This window comes from Alosa alosa, chromosome 15, assembly GCF_017589495.1.
Source record: "Alosa alosa isolate M-15738 ecotype Scorff River chromosome 15, AALO_Geno_1.1, whole genome shotgun sequence".
Lineage (NCBI taxonomy): Eukaryota > Metazoa > Chordata > Actinopteri > Clupeiformes > Clupeidae > Alosa > Alosa alosa.
Genome location: NC_063203.1, coordinates 31,840,277 through 31,863,110, shown reverse-complemented (window position 1 = coordinate 31,863,110; position 22,834 = coordinate 31,840,277). Strand labels below are relative to the sequence as shown.

The 22,834-nt window shown below is 44.2% G+C and overlaps 2 protein-coding genes across 2 annotated transcripts in view; one reads left to right on the top strand and one right to left on the bottom strand.

The window, feature by feature from the left end:
• The window catches only part of LOC125307956 (NADPH oxidase 4), a 28,230-nt gene extending 27,007 nt beyond the window's left edge, over window positions 1-1,223 (top strand). Inside the window, exon 19 of the mRNA XM_048264087.1 lies at window positions 1,103-1,223. Within this exon, the coding sequence (XP_048120044.1) occupies window positions 1,103-1,223 (121 nt within the window). The remainder of the gene's footprint in view (window positions 1-1,102) is intronic.
• A 1,220-nt stretch (window positions 1,224-2,443) lies between these two features.
• tyr (tyrosinase) lies at window positions 2,444-22,316 on the bottom strand. Its single transcript, XM_048264604.1, has 6 exons — window positions 21,390-22,316; window positions 15,579-15,795; window positions 15,157-15,304; window positions 5,451-5,567; window positions 5,226-5,290; window positions 2,444-2,903 (listed from the first exon to the last, which is right to left on the bottom strand). The coding sequence occupies exons 1-6, from the start codon at window positions 22,215-22,217 to the stop codon at window positions 2,662-2,664; spliced, it is 1,617 nt and encodes a 538-aa protein (XP_048120561.1). The 5' UTR covers window positions 22,218-22,316; the 3' UTR covers window positions 2,444-2,661.
• Between the last annotated feature and the right edge of the window lie 518 nt (window positions 22,317-22,834).

The window sequence follows — 22,834 nt, the reverse complement described above, 5'->3', positions numbered from 1 at the left end:
TTATGTTGTTCACTTGTTTTGTTCTGTTTTGGGAGGGTTTTATTTTGGAACCTTCTATTTATTTAAAAACCATTTCAACCACAAACTAGTAAACAGAACAGACATAAACATAACAACACGGACTGATCATTTGATACAGTTAAATGAAGTAACACGGACCGATCATTTGATACAGTGAAATGAAATAACACAGACTGATCATTAGATACAGTTAAATGAAATAACACAGACTGATCATTAGATTGTTATAACACACTCCGAAGAGACTCAAGATTAATGTTCATAGAGTATTGCTCTGTTAATATGCATTTTATGCATTAAAGCAATTTTAGACTCTATCTAGAACTTGCCAAGTTGAGTAAGTTAGTGTAACTGATGTGAATGAATGAACTTCAAAATATTTCCACACCGGTGATTTCAGAGGAGGGGGTTCGAGTTTGGTTGATGTGTTTTTGCACACTTAAACACGTGTGTGTGTGTGTGTGTGTGTGTGGCGGGGGTCCGTCTTGCATGCATGCTGGACAAGACATTGGGGGTGCGGCTACAACTTCGATTCTGCCTTTGATTTTGAAGTTTGAAATCGTGAAGTCATTTTTATTAAATGATTTTGACTTAAAACTGTGATTGTGACACCCCTAGTGTCTATGTGTCTTTAATTGAGTCTGTGTGTGTATGGTTTATGTGTCTGAGGAGGTATGTATTTAATCGTGTGTGTGTGTGTGTTTATGGTTTATGTGTGTTAGGAGGTGTATATTTATTGTGTGTGTGTGTGTGTGTTTATGGTTTATGTGTCTTAGGAGGTATGTATTTAATCGTGTGTGTGTGTGTGTGTTTATGATTTATGTGTGTTAGGAGGTGTATATTTATTGTGTGTGTGTGTTTATGGTTTAGGTGTCTTAGGAGGTATGTATTTAATCGGGTGTGTGTGTGTTTATGGTTTATGTGTGTTAGGAGGTGTATATTTATTGTGTGTGTGTGTGTGTTTATGGTTTATGTGTCTTAGGAGGTATGTATTTAATCATGTGTGTGTGTGTTTATGGTTTATGTGTCTTAGGAGGTATGTATTTAATCGTGTGTGTGTGTGTGTGTGTGTGTGTTTCAGTAAGCGTGTGGGGGTGTTCTGCTGTGGACCACGGGGGATGTCACAAGCCTTACACACACTCTGCAACTCCAATCAACACACACACACCACCTTCGAGTTCAACACAGAGACCTTCTGCTGACACACACAGCACCCCCCCCAACACACACATAACAAAGCACCAACTCCCAACACACACACACACACAGTGTTCCCCTCAGGACCACACACACCTGTGTGTGTGGATTGCGTGCTTGTACAAAATATATTTGTATCTGTGAGTATTTTAAATAATTAAACAGGATTTTTTAAATAAAGTCCTCTGGTTATGTCTTTGTAAGAATGTGTGAGTGTGTTTCGGTGTGTGTGTGTGAGAGAGAGAGAGAGAGAGAGTAGAGCACAGCTATGGAGAATCTAGTGTATGTGTGGTGTGAGTGTGTGTGTGTGTGTGTGGTGTGTGTGTGTGTGTGTATGTGTGAGTGTGTGTGTGTCATAAGTGGAGGGAGCAGGGGGGCAGGGGGGGGTCGCTCTGGGCCCACGACCGCAAAGGGGGCCCACTTTTGGCCAAATCTATCTTGATTAACTGTTATATTTACCGATTGCTGGGGGAAAATAATAATGAAAAATGTACTAAAGATGCCACTGGTCCGTAGAGTGCGCTCACACTGGGAGTTGGTCTGTCATGCTGCAAATGAAATAGCCCGCACTCGCCCTCTCGCTACACTGTTGCGTTTTAAAAGCGAAACTGATGCCACAACCGGTCTGGGTTTGCCGAAGTAGCCTATGCTACAGGCTGCATTTATTAGCCTACAGAAAATCAGCGACATAGCATGTAGGTCTAGTCTGCACTGTGCCTACACTGTGCACTTGCCACGACAACAGCAGTCACATCAGCAGGAATGAATGGGAAGCGCACCATCTACCCCTCCGTACGCAACAAAACATTGAAAGGCTTAATAATATTTGTCCGTTTCCAGGTTTCGTTTGTGCATTGGTCACCTAAAAAGTAGCCTACTGTAGTACAAAATCCATATGCAATATACAACAACAACGCCTAATAACGACCTATTCATTTGGACAACTTTATACGGCCCTATAAAGGGTAAAGTTACCTTTAGTTTTGTTCTAGTTTCTAGTGTTCTAGGACAAACCAAATGCCTCAGCCTGTAATAAGCACAATATGGAGTGGACTAAATAAAAAACATGATGTTGGGAACACCAACAGTATAGGGGCCCACTAAAGATCATTAGCTCCACCCCTGGTGTGTGTGTGTATATGTGTGTGTGGTGTGTGTGTGAGAGAGAGAGAGAGAGAGAGAGAGGAGAGACGTGAACATCAGCTTTACATCATAACAGCTTCAGCTTTAATACAGATTGTGTCTTACATACAAATAGTGATATGAAGGAAGCAGTCTCTGAGGCAGGAAGTGTGTGTATGTTTGTGTGTGAGTACATGTATTTGTGTGTGTGTGTGTATACGTGTTTGTGTGGTGTTTGTGTGTGTGTGGGGTGTGTGTTTGTGTGTGTATGTGTGTGTAGGGAGTGTGTGGGGTGTTTGTGTGTAGCGTGTGTGTGTGTGTTTAGAGGGTGGTCTGGTAGGACGACGAGCCCTCTTCTTCGCTGCTGTGCAGTAGAGGTTGTCTCTCCCCGAAAGACGACGGCATCTTCTTCCTGCGTTGCCGGCGGCGACAGACCAGGGCTACTGCTGTAGCGAGGACGGCGGTGACGAAGGCACCAACTAGCCCCGCCCCCAGAAGCCACGCCCAGATCTCCTGCGCTTGCTGCAGATACGGCGTCAGGAACTCCTGCACGAACCGCTGGCCTGCAGGGAACGGGGGGCAGTTAGCGTCCGTCTCATTCCCATGGCAGCCATTTGCAAACCAAAGCGAGGTTATGGGGTAATACACTGACTATATCACATGTGTTGTCGCCACCTACTGGCGAATACATAGAACACAACAATCCTCCGGTTTGTGTACCCCATAGCCTCCTTTTGGTTTACAAGACCGCCGTGTGAATAAGGTGAATAACACAGCAGTTAGCACTACAGCTCAAATGAAGACCAGACTCTAGAGAAGAAACTACAATGCTGTATTGGAAAGTTTAATCAGATATGGTATGGCTGCCTGGTTTGGCCCACTCACAGTACAGCTCAAATCTAAGGTGGAGAGATTAGTAAACACAGCGATGAAGGTAATGAGTAGAAGATTACCCTTCAATCCATTTTTCAGGGTTCCCACGGGTCATGGAATTTCTGGAATATCATGGAATTTTAGAAAGTCTATTCCAGACATGGAAAGTCAGGGAATTTAATCATTCTTGGGGCAAAGTCATGGAATATCAGGGAATTTTGTTGTAGCAGTTTAAAATTTACTTGCCAAAATACATTAACACAGATATTTCTCCGCAAAACTGGCATTTAGCTATTAGCTTTACTGCTTGTTTGAGTAGATGTGGTTAGCCCAACTTTGTTTATTCAATGCCCAGTTATTCAACTCCCACTCTTAAAAAGTAAAAGATTCTTGAACGCTCTGCGGCAGCTCTGAAATCTTTGGTCGGTGATTGTACCATTCATTATAGTAGGTCATGGAATTTCAGATTTCAGGGAAAGTCAGGGAAAAGTCATGGAATTTTACGTTTGACTTAGAGTGGGAACCCTGATATTTGAAAAGGTGATGGTAAACCAGGCACATCAAATTCTTGTTGACCCAACTCATATTCTCCCTACCGAATATGAGCTATTGCCATCAGGGAGGCGGTTTAGGGCCATTAGCTATAAGAGCCGTTTTAAGCAGTCCTTCCTCCCTACGGCAGTGGCTCTACTGAATAAAAACAAGGGAAGAAAGTAAACATAAACTTTAGAAATCCATTTTTCCCTTTTTTAATTCAAGGGTTTTTTTCACCCTGTATCAGAGCCATGTCCTGCATGTATGGGATTATTGTCCTGCATGTCTGGGATTATTGTCCTGCATGTATGGGATTGCTGTTTACAGAGAGGGAACTCTACAGCGCAAGACACATTTCCCTTTGAGGGACAATAAAGTATTTATCATCTCTTCCAACTGAAGACACTATATGCAGCAGTGGGAACTGGTCTGAAGGTGCAGTTCTGATTGCAGCCACAGTGGGGCACTGCAGCTCCACACATGTCATCTGCTCACTCCATCTCCACCAGTGTATTTGTAGATGTGTGTGTGTGTGTGTGTATGTGTATGTTTATGTGTGTATATGTTTGTGTGTGTGTGTGTGTGTATGTTTATGTGTGTGTGTATGTGTAGATGTGTGTGTGTGTGTGTATGTGTAGATGTGTGTGTGTGTGTACGTATGTTAATGCTTATGTGTGTGTGTATGTTTATGCTTATGTGTGTGTCTATGTTTATGTATGTGTGTGTTTATGTGTATATGTATGTGTGTGTATGTTTATGTGTGTGTGTGTGTGTGTGTTTGTGAGTGTGTGTGTGTGTGTGTGTATGTTTATGTGTGTGTGTGTATATGTGCTTAATGTGTTTTTATTTGTGCAAACTGACTAACGTTTCGACGCCCAGGCGTCTTCTTCAGAGTCAAAAACTAAAAATAAATGGACCAACAGATCCCATAGACTTTTGCGGTTGAGGGCTGAATGTGCTGCGCTGCCTCAAACTGAGCTTGACGACGTAGATGTGACGTTTGCAACCTGCCTCTACTGAGCTTGACGACGTACAGTAGATGTGACGTTTGCAACCTGCCTCTACCAATCTCTACTGTGCCACAGAAAATCACGTGGTCATGACATCATATTTGTATGGGATCGTGGAACATAGGACCCTTTTTTAAAAAAAAAAAAACTTAACCCTAACCCTAACCCCGATTATTGGTATGTATGTGTGAGTGGGTGTGTGTGTGTGTGTGTGTGAGTGTGTGTGTGTGTGTGTGTGTGTGTGTGTGTGTGTGTGTGTGTGTGTGTGTTTGTGTGTGTGTGTGTGTGTGTGTTTGTAATTGTGTGTGTGTGTGTGTGTGTGTGTGTGTGTAAGTGGGTGTGTGTGTGTGTAAGTAGGTGTGTAAGTGTGTGTGTGTGTGTGTGTGTGTGTGTGTGTGTGTGTGTGTGTGTGTGTAGGTGTGTAAGTGTGTGTGTGTGTGTGTGTGTGTGTGTGTGTATGTGACTCACTGGGATCCAGTAGATAGGCATACTCGTATCCCAGGGCTTTAGTGGAGAGAAAATAGTCGCCATTCCTATGAAAAACAGAACATATACCTGTCACACACTCACACAAAGACAAGTTCATACACATGTAGTATCACACACACACACACACACACACACACACCACCGGTACAGGAGGAAGAAGGGGACCATGTAGTATCACACACACACACACACACACACACTCACCGGTACAGGGGGAAGAAGGGCACCATGTAGTATCCATCATTGTGTCCGATGGGCGCATTGGCAGTGGGGTACAGAGTCCTGGGGGGCTGATGCCGGCGCAACCACTGCTCAAATATACTACACACACACACACAGCCATTCACACACACACACACACACACACAGCCATACACACACACACACACAGCCACACACACACACACACACACACAGACACACATACACACAGACACACACACAGCCATACACACACACACCACACAGCCATACACACACACACACACACACAGCCATACACACACACACACATACACACACACAGACACACACACAGACACACACACACACACATACACACACACACAGATGTTAAGCCACATGAATCCAAGATGGCGGCGCGTACACACGCAGCGACCTCTCTCTGTCCCAACCGTACGGTGTTTTGTTCGTTTAAAAAGTGTTTGTCCGAAAGTTTTACGTGTTCGTCTGCCTTACTACGCCAGTACTACAAGTACAGCAGGCAGTTTTAATTGACATCTGCAAAAGCAAGTTTTGCAGCCGTTCTGAACTTTGCAACAGAGACGCTTAAAGGAACTTGGACTACTCCGCCTGCAACAACACGGACTCGCCTGCTACTCCTCCCCGAAAGAAAAGCCGGAAGCGGTGTGCGAGGAAGCAGAAGAGGGGCAAGCGGAGGCGTCGGGCCAGGCTAGCTGCCAGCCCAACTCGCCCAGCCATACCATCCATTCTCCTGGCAAATGTACGATCACTGGACAACAAAATGGATCACATATCGACTGCTGAGATCAACGAACCGGACAGTAACTGCTGTGTGCTCGTCTTCACTGAGACTTGGTTAAATGACAACATTCCGGACTCTGCTGTACAACTGGAGCAGCTAGCATGCTATCGAGAGCAGACAGGGCCATTGTAAAGGAGGTAAATCACGAGGAGGAGGAATCTGTGTTTACATCCGTGACGAATGGTGCGGGACACTGTAGTAGGATGCAAACACTGCTCACCACTGGCAGAGTTTATGATCATAAAGTGCCGTCCTTTTTTTACCTGCCAAGGAAATTACTGCGATTCTGCTAGTCGCAGTATACATCCCCCTACCAACAACAACAGCGATAAGAACGCGGCTCTTAGTGAACTGTACCAGGCTGTCAGTGAACAACAGGCGGCACACCCAGACGGTTTCACCATCTTCACTGGAGATTTTAACCATGCTGATCTCAAAACTGTACTTCCAAAGCTACACCAGCATGTTGATTTTCCAACAAGAGGAGATAACATCCTGGACCTGGTCTACACTACACACAAAGGAGCATACAAAGCCACCCCTCCCCACATTGGACTTTCAGACCATATCACTGTTATGCTAATGCCCCGCATACAGACAAAGGGTAAAAGCGAACAAACCGGTTCGTAAGCAGGTAAAAGTGTGGCCTGAGGGAGCCTCCGATGCTCTTCAAGACTGCTTTGACACAACAGACTGGGAAATGTTTAAGCAGGCAGCCACTTACAACAACCGGACAGACATAGAGGAGGATACAGACACTGTAACCTCTTACATCACCAAGTGCATCGATGATGTGACCCACACAAAAGACATCATCACTTTCGGGCTAACTGGAAGCCATGGCTGACAGGGGATGTCCTCAGGCTGCTGAGGGCCAGAGACAAAGCCTACAGAGCTGGGGATGAAGCTGGCATGAAAACAGCGAGAGCCAACCTGTCCCGTGGCATCAAGGAAGCAAAAAAGGAATACACTCACAAGATAACCACCCACTTCAAAGACAGCAGGAACGCACAAAGCCTATGGCAGGGCATTCAGGCCCTCACGGACTACAAGCCCGCGCCACAGAGCTGTGAGAGCAACATCCCTCTGCTCAACAACCTGAACCGCTTCTTTGCTCACTTTGAAGCACAAAACAGCACTTGCCCACAGAAGACCCCTCCCCCTCCACACGAGCAGCCCTTGTGCCTCTCTGCCGACAGCGTGAAGAGGGACACTTGCTGCTATCAACACCGTAAAGGCAACAGGTCCAGACAACATCCCAGGTCGATGGCGCTGAAGGACTGTGCAGGGGGAGCTTTAAGGATGTCTTCACAGACATCTTTAACACTTCCCTGAAGCAAGCCATCATCCCATCATGTTTCAAAGCTGCCACCATCATACCTGTGCCGAAGAAAAACTGCTCCATCCTGCTTCAATGACTACCGCCCTGTGGCACTGACACCCATCATCATGAAGTGCTTTGAGCGGCTTGTCATGTCACATATCAAAGCCATTCTCCCCCACCCTGGACCCCTTCCAGTTTGCATACCGAGCCAAGCGGTCTACAGAGGATGCAATCTGCTCTGCCCTCCACCCAGCCCTCACCCACCTGGAAAAAAGAGACTCATATGTGAGATTGCTGTTTATAGACTTCAGTTCTGCATTCAACACCATAATACCACAACAACTCATCTGCAAACTTGACAAACTGGGACTCAGTACCTACCTCTGCAACTGGCTACTGGACTTCCTCTGTCAGAGGCCCCAAGTAGTAATGCGTGTTGGCAACAATACCTCAAAGCAGCATCACACTGAGCACAGGGGCCCCAAGGCTGCGTGCTCAGTCCACTGCTCTTAACCCTGCTGACGCATGACTGCACTGCAACCTACAGCAACAATCACATAGTGAAATTTGCTGACGACACAACTCTGGTGGGTCTCATCACTAAGGGCTTACGAGACTCAATACAGGTTGGAGGTCGACCATCTGACCCGTGGTGCAGGGACAACAACCTCCTGCTGAACGCCAGCAAGACCAAAGAGATTGTTGTTGACTTCGGAGAGGTCACACCCAACACCTGCCACTGACCATCGACGGTGCTGTGGTGGAGAGAGCGAGCAGCACCAAATTCCTGGGGGTGCACATCAGTGAAGACCTCTCCTGGACCACCAACACTGCATCACTGGCTTAAGAGAGCTCAGCGCCGCCTGTACTTCCTGCGGAAACTCAGGCGAGCAAGTGCTCCACCAGCCATCATGACCACATTCTACCGAGGCACCATTGAGAGCATCCTCTCCAGCTGTATCGCTGTGTGGGGCGGAAGCTGCACTGAATACAACAGGAAAGCCCTGCAGCGCATAGTGAACACAGCTGGAAGGATTATTGGTGCTTCACTCCCCTCCCTGAAGGACATTTACACCACCCACCTCACCCGCAAGGCGACCAAAATTGTGAGTGATGCAAGTCACCCCGCTCACAATCTGTTTGATCTACTGCCCTCTGGGAAGAGGTACAGAAGCCTGCTCCCCCAAGACTACCAGACTCACCAACAGCTTCATACACCAAGCTGTAAGGATGCTGAACTCTCTCCCTCCTCTCCCCCCTCCACCCTCAGCTACATAACATCCTGGACATTGGACCCACAATGGCCGCCTGCACTACTCCACTTGCACACTTGCACACTTGTACACTTTACAACTTGGTGTTGTTGTCCTGAAAACACAACACTTCTGCTGCTCTTACATAACTTGCACCACTATGCCACTTTTTTTTCTTACTTAGGTCAAACAGAACTACCCAAGCCTTTTATTGGCCTGACTTTGCACAATTTCAACCAAATTTTGCTTTTCTTTATTTTTTCATTATTATATGTGCCCTCTTATTTACTTATTTACTTACTTTTTTTGTTTACTTGAATGTTATGTTTGTCTGTGGACCTAAATTGGTAAAATATGTCTTGTCTTCACCGTGGGATAGTGAGAAACGTAATTTCGATCTCTTTGTATGTCTGGAACATGTGAAGAAATTGACAATAAAGCTGACTTTGACTTTGACATGCACTCCTCTGCTCATGCTGCACATTGTTGAAGGGCATTTTATCAATTTTATACCCATCATCCATCTATCTATCTATCTATCTATCTATCCATACATACATTTCTCTCTCTCAAATTCAAAATGTGTACAAAGCATGTACTCAAATTAAATTCATAACATAAGATAAACAAAAACAAGATAATCAAAAACAAAACAATGTTGATTAAAAAAACATAAAAATAATAATTAAAATAAAAAATAGGACAAAAGAGAGGGGGGAAAGGATCATTTGAGACTAGGATTAAGTATCTGTAAATGTAAATATTATTTGAGACTGAAAAATGAAAATTAATTACATTTTTATGCTAGTTATTTTGTGGTAGAAATATCGGTATCGGTACTCAGTATTGGATATTATAAGGAAAATCTATATGTTATTATATTTATTTTAAAATAAATATGTTTTTACAAAAACAGGTTGCCCACAATTATTGGCACCTGTGCTTGTAATACCTTCTTAAACCAATAAAACAGCTCATAATATTGTCCTATTCCACCTCATAATGTTGAAGAATACCAAGGAAAGGAATTTAAGACCTTTCATCTTTACAAAATCTCCCCAGATCGTCATCTTTACAAAATCTCCCCAGATTGTCATCTTTACAAAATCTCCCCAGAGCGTAATCTTTACAAAATCTCCCCAGAGCGTCCAGATTCCAGGTCCACACTAGTGCATTCTGCTCTTTGACCCCATTCTGCTCTTTGACCGATGCCTGAAGCACCCCCATTGAAAAATCTGTTGGTAGCATCGGCTAACTAGCGCCAGATTTCGGAGTGCAGGGGACAAGCCAAGATGAGCTATGACAGTGGTTCTTAAGTGGTCTGACTTTGGGACCCACAATTTCCCATGTTCATAAAGTCGCGACCCATATATATATATATATTTTAGCGTTCAAGCCAATGGATATGGTGAGCTACATGGTAAGACAAGCGAAGTGCCTGTAGGCCTACTTGTTTGGCATTAGCCTACATTTGTGAAGTCTTCAACTCTTGATGTCACCTTTCAAAGTACTCGACAGGTATGACTTTGACAGGGGTGCCTTGTTTCCATGTGGCATTTTAGTTTTGATGGTTTCATGCTCTCATGTGCCAGCCATCTACTGCACACCACACAATGGGGTTTCTGTCCTATTTTTTCCTCAGTAGGCTATGAATAAAGTTTATCAAAATAAAGGTCCAACATTAGATCTGATAAGGTAACATTTTAAATTGCTGATTTTTTTATTTATTTTTAATCACAAGCTGTGCGACCCACCCAGAACGGTTCCGCGACCCACTTTTGGGTCCCGACCCACCAGTTAAGAAACACTGAGCTATGAGACATACGTTCACACTCGGTATCATGTTTTGACACACTTTAGGACAATATCACACCGGAATTCTCCTTTAAGAGCTCATATTTGATAATGAAGTTAAGAGATCATATTTGATAGTGAAGTTAGGAGCTCATATTTGATGTTGATAGTGAAGTTAGGAGCTCATATTTGATAGTGAAGTTAAGAGCTCATATTTGTACGATAGCGAAGTTAAGAGCTCGTATTGGATAGTGAAGTTAAGAGCACATATTTGATAGCGAAGTTAAAGGGGAACTTGGCAACTATTTCAACGTAATAAACCCGTTTAGAAATCATTTGGATGGTTAAATGACCTGTTCCGGTGAAAATGGTGACTTTCCCCGCTGCGCCTAGCATCCCCAGGTGGAAAACCAACCTTGAGACTACCGTCCCGGAAAGAGAAGTGAGAAACAAGAAACTCGTTTTAAATCGTGTTTCTTACCTTGTAACATCCACATAGTTCTGCCAAACTTATGCTAACCGTTTTGCTAGCTTGTAAACAAATCCATGTGCTTTATCGTTACCTTTTCCCACAGTTTAAAATAAATTTTCTCCACAATTTCTCCAGCAGAGGGGGAAATCCTGCCAAGTTTCCCTTTAAGAGCTCATATTTGATAGTGAAGTTAAGAGCTTATATTTGATAGCAGTGTTAAGAGCTCATATTTCTGTTACAGCCATGTTTTGTAACCATGGTAACCTCAATGCACACACACACACACACACACACACTCACACACACACACATCCACAACACACACACACTCATATATACACACACACACACACACACACACACACTCACATAATACACACACACACACACACTCCAGGGCTACCAACTTTTCAAAAAACCTTGGAGTGAGATTTGGTGGGGCCAACCAAAATTTTGCTGCGGAAATTTTTACAGTAAAAAAAACGTACATCAGTGGTTCTCAAGTGTGGACGGATTATGAACTTTCGGGCCCCTGGGCCCAGATGTTTTAAGGGCCCCCCACTAATTGTCATTCATGTGGGAGGGGGGGTTTGGGGGTCCTCCCCCAGAATTTTTTTAATTTGTTTGATGTGATTTCCTGTATTCTGGTGCATTTTGGGGATGGTCAATACTAAATTCAATCAGATTCATAGCCTACATCCTGGTGTGTTGATATTGAGGCAATGATTCCATGCAAAGGCTTTGGCTTCAGGGCTCCCTGACCCCTTGGGCCCCTGGGTCTGGGCCCGGAAGGCCCGTGCAGTATCCCTGGGACCAGGGTCCCAGAGTTTATTAAACATTGGTATCAAAGGGATCTACTACTAGGGCCAAGGGCGTCAGAGGCATTCTGAAAGTGGGTGGGACATTTCAGAGGGGGGGGGTGGTATGGGGGTCCTCCCCCAGAAATGTCTTTTTGGACTAGATGCAATTTCCTGAATTCTGGTACATTTTAACAGGTTATTTAGATACTTCTAATTAAATACGAAATTAATAAAAAGTAAATCATGCTTAATTTAAAAATAACTTAATATATAGGCTACTTGGCTACGCAATAAGGTCCATTACAGCACCGCGGACGTTCAATGAACGCATGAAAGCGGATGGTTTGTTTGAAATCCCGAAACTCTTTCAACTACATGGAACGTAATAGTGATCATCAAATACCTCCCCAGAGTTCAGTGCCCATCAGTCCCAACATTTAACAATATAATCAAACGGTCCAAAAGTAAATTAAATATCAAACTAAACCGAAAATGTCATGCTTTTGAAGGCCTACCAGTATGCCGCTTCCAAGAAACGCATGTCTCAAAAATAAAACCTCGTGATAAGAAATAAAGGGCTGTCTGGAATACAATCCTGCCCCTAAAGGCCTGTACTTTGTCTTAAGACCCCGGCCATAATTTGAGGATTTACAGTATCTAAGTAGACAAACTGGCTTCAGATATCCAACAGAGTGAATAGAGATTGTGCAGTCTTAGCTGTGGTTAGTGACGTGATGCTGTTAATGGGGAGTTTTACATAGCCTAGCGTAAACCTATAGGTTATTATTTACTTGGCGTACCTATAAGGCTTTTTACCTTATCAAAAGTGAGGGGGACGACTGATCTCTGCAACACTGCGGGGGATTTGGCGCTTGTCACTGTGTGTGTGACAGAAGCGTAATGGGAGAATGTGTGTAACAAAAAAAAAAAGTTTATGAGCGATTTACGCGCAAATGGGAGAATCCAATGAAAATGACAATGAAGCACTAAACAGATGCTGAAAACAGCACTGGTATTTCGCATGGCAAAAGTGGGGGTGTCCAAACTAACAATTTTAAAAAGTGGGTGGGTGTTTTGTAAGACTTGTAAGAAATGTTTGTATATTTTAACTTTTAAATGCATCCATCAGGTGCACTTTCAAAATAAATTCAGAGGTCAGACTTGCTTATTTTTATGGAAATATTTGTGCTGTAGCCCAAGCTATTTTGCACTTCAGAATTATAACCATGCACACACAGGTGGAATAGTTAGGTGATATTGCAATAAGTTCACAACTACAAAACATATGCTACATTTCACAGTTCAGAAATGTTCAAAAATGTGTGTACATTTCAGCACTCCATGAAATTATGCAGAAGTGGTCACCTGTGCTATTCAGCTAGTTCATTTAAGATAATATATTGGTCATTGTAATGGCCATCTAGCCTATAGCCTACATGCTATTCCTTTTTCAGGATGTACCCATATCTGGGAACGTATGATGTGAATTTTGCATATGGCTTATGTCAGGCTTTATATCAATATTTATATCAATATTTGTGTCTCATTATTTGATTTTCTTCATATTTTTGCATTAATGTCACTAAGAAGCATGCCAATAGAAATATATTCATTTATCTGTGTAAGTGGGATTGGCTGGAACCTGACAATATAAGAACCATGATAGTGGGATAATCTATGGCTAAGCAATTTACAAAAATGTATGTAGGCCTACTGACAAATTGTTTACATTAGAATACATTATAATTTTGCCCCAATGAGGCTATGTAGAAATGTGTTGCAATTGCAAACCGGATTACTCAGGAACCACTTATTGCACAAAGGCATGCTTTATATCCTCGTATTCGGTACGGTTTGCTGTTTATTGTGATATTGGGTTTGCCATGTGTTGTGTGAAGGGTTAGTGAGATATTTAACCGAGAGTAATGGGTGTGCACTGTGTGCAAAATGCAAATATGATTACCCTAAATTGCACGTTGGTTCAATGTTTTCTCACAAACCATTTATCACAGCAACTTGGCGCTAATATCATTGGAAAGCTTAGATTCCGCTCGTTCACATGATGTGTGTGATATCATATGTATAGGTTTAGTTTAGTTGAACCTCATCTGCCAGGTATTTGACCTACCAGGTTGACACTTCAGCTGAAAAAATACTCAATAATACTCAAAGCATACCTGAAGCCGGGAAATGCGGGGAATGTGCCTGGGATGGCTTCTGAAGTAGCATCGCAAATGAGAGAACATTTAGAAAATTCCACAGACAAGGGGTGCTCTTGAACCCTCTCACCGTCTTTGAAAGCATAACTAGTAGATCAGTGGCTCAACAGGTAGATCTATAGATAGGCTAAACTAATTTTTCAGGCATCTGACCGACCAGGTTGACACTTCAGCGTGAGAAATCGGGGGTGTGGCGTGTGAGTGTGTGAAACTAATCAAATGCGTGTGTCTCACAGCCAATGCGTGAGAGTTGGCAGCTCTGACACTCACACTCACATATACACACACAAAGATGTGTCTTATTAAAATGCCCTTTTTGTTTGTTTTTGTCTTTTGTTTTATGATTTTGTGTTTGCCTGTTTTCTATTTTCTATGTTCTATGTTCTATATGTTTTTGATAGATTGATTAAGATATGTTGTGCTTTACGTAGTTTAGCTGGTCTGTTTGGCAGGAGCTGTGATGCGCCATTCATCCAATGTTCCAAAGGCACTTTCTGTTTACTTATCTGATCCCCTTTTAAAACGCTAACTGAGAACCCTGATTAATCGACATTTGACCCAGTGCAGTCTGGCTATCGTGTCTGAAAGAGGCAGACGAGAAAGCACTGCTTTGAATGAAACATGTAGCCTAGGCCTACGTTTAAAAAAGAACGCCCAGACCAATACTGTTGACAGGAGCATCAATCTACCATTTCTGCATTAAGGAATTTCCAGGCACTACCTGATGTCTGAGCCAAAGGGAAAATTGTAATAAAAGTGAGTCAAGTTGAACTTTAAAGTCTATAATGTTGGTTTGGCTCTTCATTGATTCACTCATCTGCCAAACTTGTTTTTAAGATGTTCATAGCAGGAAGATGGGATCGTTGGCAGATTCCTTTACAGTGTGTGTGTGTGTGTGTGTGTGTGTGTGCGTGCGTGTGTGTGTGTGTGTGTGTGTGAGTGTGTGTGTACCTGTCGATGAAGGCGTGGTGTAGTAGGAAGATGGGGTCGTTGGCAGATTCCTTTACAGTGCATGCGTGCGTGCGTGCGTGTGTGTGTGTACCTGTCGATGAAGGCGTGGTGTAGTAGGAAGATGGGGTCATTGGCAGATCCCTGCACCGAGCTCATGGATCCGTTCATGAAGACGTGGAGAGAGTTGTGCATCGTGCTCTGACCCGACACCGCCTGCCCCGTCTCTGGACTGGCAAAGCCTACACACACACACACACACACACACACACACACACACACATGATCACACACAAACATAAACAATACTCACACACACTTGCATGCATGAGTGTGTGTCCAGTGTGTGTGTGTGTGTCGGTGTCCAGTGTGAGTGTGAGTGTGTGTGTCTGTGTCCAGTGTGTGTGTGTCTGTTCCCAGTGTGTGTGTGTGTGTGTGCATATGTGTGTGTCAAGAGCCCCTGGGACGGCCACAAGGGTGTGTCCAGTGTGTGTGTGTGTGTGTGTGTGTGTGTACCCTCGAGGGCGTTCCTGAAGCTGAGGTTGGCGCTGCGGTCCAGACTCCCGGTCTCGTAGTCGGTCAGGCTGAGCACGGCCTCCACGTCTGCGCTGGTGGGCAGTCGCCGCACACGACTGGGGTCGTGGTTGCCAGGGTTACGCAGCAGAGGCCCCTCCCCTGTGCCGTTGCACAGCAGCTCCCGATCGTTATAGGTCTCTGGTTGGGTGCAGATCACCTTCACACACACACACACACACACACACACACACAGATATACAATACACACACAACACACACACACACACACACACACACACAGATATACAATACACATACACACTACACACACACACACACACACGCGCACACACACACACACAGATATACCATACACATAAATACATACACACACACACACACACATGGGCTTATAGCTGGAGGTGTGCTTCAGGTGGTCAGGAGCTTTCTAAAGTGCTTTTCCTTTTAAAGTGCTAGTCCTTTTTTGGTTTTGGGGTGTATAACAATATCTGTTAATTTAACAATCATATTTTTAGCCAAGAATCCATTTCATATATGGGAGAGCTTAGAGATGAGGAAAAACATTGTTGGGTTTAGTTCTACCTCCAGTAGGGGTATCTCAAACACTTAAGCCCTTTTGCCCATTTGTCACTAGCCTATAGGGCTCAAAAGCTTCTCTATCCATTAATGAGGAGATTCTAACCAGATATTATTTTCTGATTTCTTTAGACAAAACGTTTAGAGCCATGCATTCCCCAGATAATGTATTATCAAGTGTGCAGCCAAAGTAAGTTAATGATTCCTTAGCTGTTATTTCGGATTCAACAACTACCACATTGAATTCAGGACTTCCACAGCTTTGTATTTGATCCAACTAGTATTGCTTCTGTTTTGCGGAGAAGAGACAGCTTGTTTTCAGACAACCAAATGCTGACTTTCTGAAGATCTGAACTAAGTCATTTCTCTACTTTTGCTTTATTGCGATGAGACACTAATAAGCAGCTGGTTTTATACCATCAGGCACTTTTCACTCATCAGGCAGAATGTATCTATCTACCAGGTGAGATGGTAGATGTAGAGGTGAAGATATATCTACTGTACCAGGGCTGTTATATCTACCGGGGCAGTTATATCTTAAACTGACTCTCGCCAGATGAATCTCGTTCCGCCTAGCTCCACTCACATCCATCTGGGATCGCTTCCGTTGAGAGTGATTTCAGCACGAGATTTTATGGTAGAGCCAATCAGGACGCAGGGCGGGAGTTTCATAGATGTGACGTAGCGTAGAAGCGACTGTGAGACTGTTCTCAGCGTCACGGGTTGGCTTCGATGTGAGTAATATTGAGTGCAATCCAACGTTTTATGTTTTTTTTTCCTAATAATTTTGTAAGGTGATCTTGGCAGATTTAGCGAGATTTTTTGTGATCGTTCCCAGAGCACCAGCTCCGATGTTACTTATTTCAATCCCAAGTAGTTGCTAAACTAGCCTGGTTAACACCTGACCAAGTAGTGCTAAACTAGCCTGGTTAACACCTGTCCAAGTAGTGCTAAACTAGCCTGGTTAACACCTGACCAAGTAGTTGCTAAACTAGCCTGGTTAACACCTGTCCAAGTAGTGCTAAACTAGCCTGGTTAACACCTGACCATTTCTCACATTTCAATTGGGATTGAGAGTAGATCTGGAAACGTTTCATTAACTTACAACTTCCAGGGGTGTAACCAGCAGTGAAATTAAACTCAAATTGGTGCATTAAACTCTTACCAAATCGTTTCAGAAGTGCAGCAATCACATCTTTCTTGTTAATGAAGGTTTTAAAATGTTGTTTATTCAATTCCAAAAACAAAAAAACACGTCCATAACTGTTTAACCCTGTTGCACTGCTCCATCTCTCACCATATCATTGTGCATTTACAAAACCACTAGGAGCTCCAGTGGAATTTTGATTTTGCGACGAGAATTCTCGGTCTGACCATTGATGTGGCGAGTGAAATAGGGCACCCATCAGCCCAGCACCAAACTCTGAGCACGGTAAACAAAATCGCATATTCTAGCCATTACTGTAAAAGCTCTCGGTTGGCCTGGATGCCAGCCAAACTTATCCCCGCCCACAACGTTTTTGGTCGGGAAGTTCGCTCTGGACTTGTTCCGTTGTGGAGCAACTATCCCCGAACCAGAGCTGTTTGGAATTAGGGCACAGCACCAAACTCTGAGCACAGTAAACTAAATAGGGCACCCGCCAGCCCAGCACCAAACTCCGAGCACAGTAAACTAAATATTTTAGGCAGTAAAGGCTTCCGGTAAGAACCAAACCAGATTTTGTTCAAATCTACACATTTATGGCTACTGGAAAATGGAAGGTTTATGAAGTTTTGTAGTGAAGTATTAAAAACATCTTGTTATTGAATTTTCAAACGAAAGGGGCGGAAATTGGTACTTTCACGATATCCCACTCGTTGTGTATTGAGGCTGTATGAAACGCTAGCCACACCCTAGAAATGCCTTAGGACCGCACGTTTGTTTCTGCAGTTGAAAGGGTCTATACCAGGGCTGTCAAGCGATTAAATCAATTATTGTAATTAACTACATATTCTGTGATTAATTAATCTAAACTAATCACATGTAGGGAATCAATAAAGATCTAAACCAACATTAGACTTCATTAGAAGTTCAACGTCTCTCTCTCTTATTATAATTTTCCCTTTGGCGCAGGCATCAGTGTAGTGCCTGGTGTCAGATGTTAAGCATAATAAATGCAAATGACTGAAGTTTCCACTCACTGGCAATGACATGTGCAGAGTAGGCTACCCTAACACCAAGAGAATGTGTGATATACCCCACACAATTTATCCTTTATTTGGCCATTCAAATATGATTTTTGTTCACATAATTACTATATTGTTGCTTTTTCTATCCAGTAGGTGGCAGTCCAGGATAAGAAATAGAGCAGTTCAAGTAGTTGAGTAGAAAAAGATGAAACTAAACAGCAGGAAAAACGAGACAAAAAAAAGCAGCAGTGTAACAGAAATGTGATGTGGAGTTATTGAACAGAAATGTGATGTGTGGAGTTATTGGAATGGAAATTAATGTAACCACCTTCAACAGACCTGTGAAGACATTTTGTTTCAAGTGTGCAAACAAATTAAGTCAATTTAGTAAGAGACTTCGTCGGTTAGTTAGTGATTTAGTAGATAGATAGATAGATAGATAGATAGATACTTTATTGATCCCCAGGGGAAATTCAAGCAAGTAAGGGTAGTAGTAAGGGAGTAGTTGGTTAGTTAGTTAGTCGGTCATACACTGGGTCAAATGTCACTACGAAATGCGATTAATCAGTGCTAATTTTTTAACGCGCTATTCTTTTTGTAATTAATTAATCGAAACGAACTTGTTGTTTTGACAGCCCTAGTCTATACACATCATTACACACATACATCTCAGAACCAGTCATACACATCACATCATTAAACACACTTCACACACATGTAAACACATCACATCACATAAATCTACACCATTACACACACACAAACATCACTCACACCCTACACATACACCAAACAACTAATCTACACCATCAAACACAACACACACACACACACACACATCCCACACAGGCCTGTAGGTTACACCATCAAACTAACCTACACCATCAAACACAACACACACACACACATCCCACACAGGCCTGTAGGCTACACCATCAAACTAACCTACACCATCAAACACAACTCACACACACACAGGCCTACAGACCATCAAACACAACACACACACAACACACCATCAAACACAACACACACACACACATAGGCCTACACACCATCAAACACCACACACTGACACACATCACACACACATACACACTTACTCCAACCTAATGGACCACCATCAGATCCAAAGCTGTAATGTGCAGCCATGCTGTTATTCAGTGCATCCTTGCGCGGTCTGCCCTCGGGCATTGGGCAGCCCCATGACAACCGCCCCACGCATTTACAACAGTCACGAGCTCCACTGCTGCCAGCGCGCGGCACTGCCCGCAGCAGTTTACCTTTATGTATCCGCTGTGACGTCAGCATCAAGCCTCATCTGTTCTAAAATCTCCCCGGACACCGGCGCAGCTCAGTGCATCTCGCGACCACCGGGTGCTATCCAAAAGCCGTCAGACAGTCTGAACTCTGCCCAAAACATGCCCGCCTCTTCTCTTATGAGGCATGTGTCATGTGTTTCGGGTATAATACGTGTCAAACGTTCAACGTTTGAAAATTAAAATGTCAAATACCTGAAACAGAAACAAAATAAGGTCCAAGCAAAGATCATGTTTTGTGTCTTCAGATGTAGCCAAGCCCTATAGCCTACGAACTTAAGTTAGTAAGGTAACCCTAAGTTAGGTTGGCCTTAAGATCCTAAAACTAGCGCTCATTGACTCGCTAGCAACTGATTTGTACCTTCCCCCGGTATCGATACCGACCCCCTCCGGCGCCGGGAGACCACGCGCATCAGACAGCCACTCAGCGTGTCGTCACTGCATTTGCACGACTCGAGCTATTAGAATCAACCAGACTCCCAACTGGACTATCAATTACAGTTTTTCCACAGTTGCTAAAAACACTAAACCCCATTCAATCAAATTCCCAAATACCTGAACACATTTATTGAATTAATCTCTTTTGTTGGCAAACCCATAGACTAGCCTACACAGACTACAAACTCATTAACCTTTTTTGCAAAACTCTAAACACATTGTACATTGTGATGCACTTCTTATTAATATTGTTAACCAAACAAGTCGGAAGGTGAACACAATTAAAGCACAGCTGTCCTCAATTGAACACCACGACCCAAAACACTTGTGTCTAATGATGTGACAACCAATAAGCCAGTTCAGAGTGTAAACAGGTTGCTGAACAGTTAGGGTCATATCAACAATGGACAGAAACTATGACTGCAAGACTGCAATGTACTTCTCATTTACACTACTGAAATGCCTATCTTTTCCGGTATAAAGTTTTTCACAATTGCTAAAACACATTTTTTGAAACCTTCCACCACTCTTTTCTCAAAACTGTAAACACACACGCCCATTTTCAATACCATATATTTACTGGATTTACAGTACATTTTGAATCCACTGAGATCTGACATATTTTTGATTTGTTTTGTTTTGTTTTTTAGATGCAAAATGTATTTACTGTACTGTAAACAATAACCATTTTTCCTGGAGCTACATAAGCTGCCCTGAACACTGTGTCTCCTTTGTTTGAGTCCTTTGTCCTTTGATGAGTGTGTAATGATGCTCAGTAGTGTTTTCATTCTGACTGCTTTGTGAGATGATCTGAAGACAGTGTTTGGTTTTGAGCACAGCTACTACAACTGTTTGAGGCGATTATTCAGTTTTGCAAAGGTTATCAGAGGTTTTGTGAATGTAGCTTGTGATTTGGGATTTGTGTTTATAGTTTTGAGAAAAGTGTGGCAGGTTTAAAAAAATAAGTGTTTTAAGCAATTGTGAAAACATGTAACACGCACACACACACAGAGAGAGAGAGAGAGAGATAGAAAGAGAGAGAGAGAAGACGCTAACTTGCCAAGCACTGTTCCGAATCAGCACTCATCTACATGTCTAGAGGAATCCATGCCGTTTCTACACTATTCTATTTCTACACTATAGCCTATCACACACACACACACACACACACACACACACACACACACACACACACACATCCCAGCCTCGTACAGTAGCTTACGTTCACACCAGCCTCATAACCCATAACCACAACACACACACACACACACTGCGCGAACTAACCTACCTTCCAGGAGGAGAAGACGGAAGCGGGACTGATGAGGTTCGGATTGAGTGGGCTCCTCGCGCCCATCAGCTCATCCGTGCACACCTGGCAGTCGCGCGCATCCCGCCAGTCCCAGTAGGGGATGGTGAAGTTGAAATCTCCCGTGACCTTGCGGATCTGATGCTCCCACAGCAACAGGTACACGCGGTGCCATGGGAGGAACGCCGCAGCTTCGTGCGCGAAGTCTATGTTCTCCCACACATTCCCGGGCCCACCGAGGAGCGTGTCTCGTGAGACGTAGTAGTGCATCCACACAAACAGGTCGTACACACTGGCGTCCGCGAACATGGGCCTCGTGCCATTCTCCATCTGCTCGTGGGTGCCTGTGATGATGACGTAGTCCGGGCTGATGGTGGTCTTGGCCAGGTTGAGGTAGGAGATGAAACGCTGGCGCTCCGGTACCGACAACTGCAGAATGTTCCTGCGCACGGACTCCCGTCGCTCGGCGCAGTTGGCCCCGAAGAAGCCGAACTTGCAGTCGCCGCAGTCGAAGCCCATGTAGTTCCCTGCGCACTGGCAGGTGCGGTTGAAGAAGACCAGCGGCCAGCGCTCGCGGTCGTCCACGTTCTGGTGCGGGTACTGCGGCCCGTTGGGCAGGTCCGACACCACCACGTTCTGACAGAAACCCCGGCCCGAGTTAGCCCCGCATGTGGAGCCGTCTCCCGACCACACAGGGCAGCACTCTTTGGATGTGAGGGCCTCCACGCTCGCGCACGGCCGGGGGAGCTGCTGCCAGGAGAGCCGGGGCGCGAGAAAGCAACAGAGCCCGAGCAGAAGTAAGCGCCTCATGACTACCTAACTACGGGCGGAGGAGAGCGAGCGCTACGGTCATGCACTAATCACACTAATTAGCGAGAAAGAGAAGAAGATGTGAGTAAAAGATATATACCTCGGCCAGTACACCCTCTCCCTCTCCCACACACACACACACACACACACTCCCCTCAGGCATAAACACACACATTCTCTCTCACACACACACAGTTATTTCCTTTCATTCAAACACACACACACACACACACACAGCCCTGGGCCCGTCACATGCTCGGGATAAGATCCCTCAATCCAGTCTCGTTCTGTCTCGAGACCGTTGCCCCCCGCCCGTCCCGGTTTCTGGAATGTGTGCGCATGAGTGGAGTGTGAGAGAATTGGGTTGGCCACTGCGAACCCCAGGACCGGGCAGAGGAACCGAGTCCAGGACCGGGCAGAGGAACCGAGCCCAGCCGTAACGGAAGGAGAAGGAAAAGATCTGGTGTGTGGGCGTGCTCGTGCCTCCAGGCCCAGTAACCTGCGGTGTTCAGCCTTACAGTTTTTTCTGAATGCTTAAACACATTTTTTGTAACTATGCTTTTTGCAAAACTCTACACACAAATGGCAAAACCACTCACTGAGTTAAGCAAAACTAA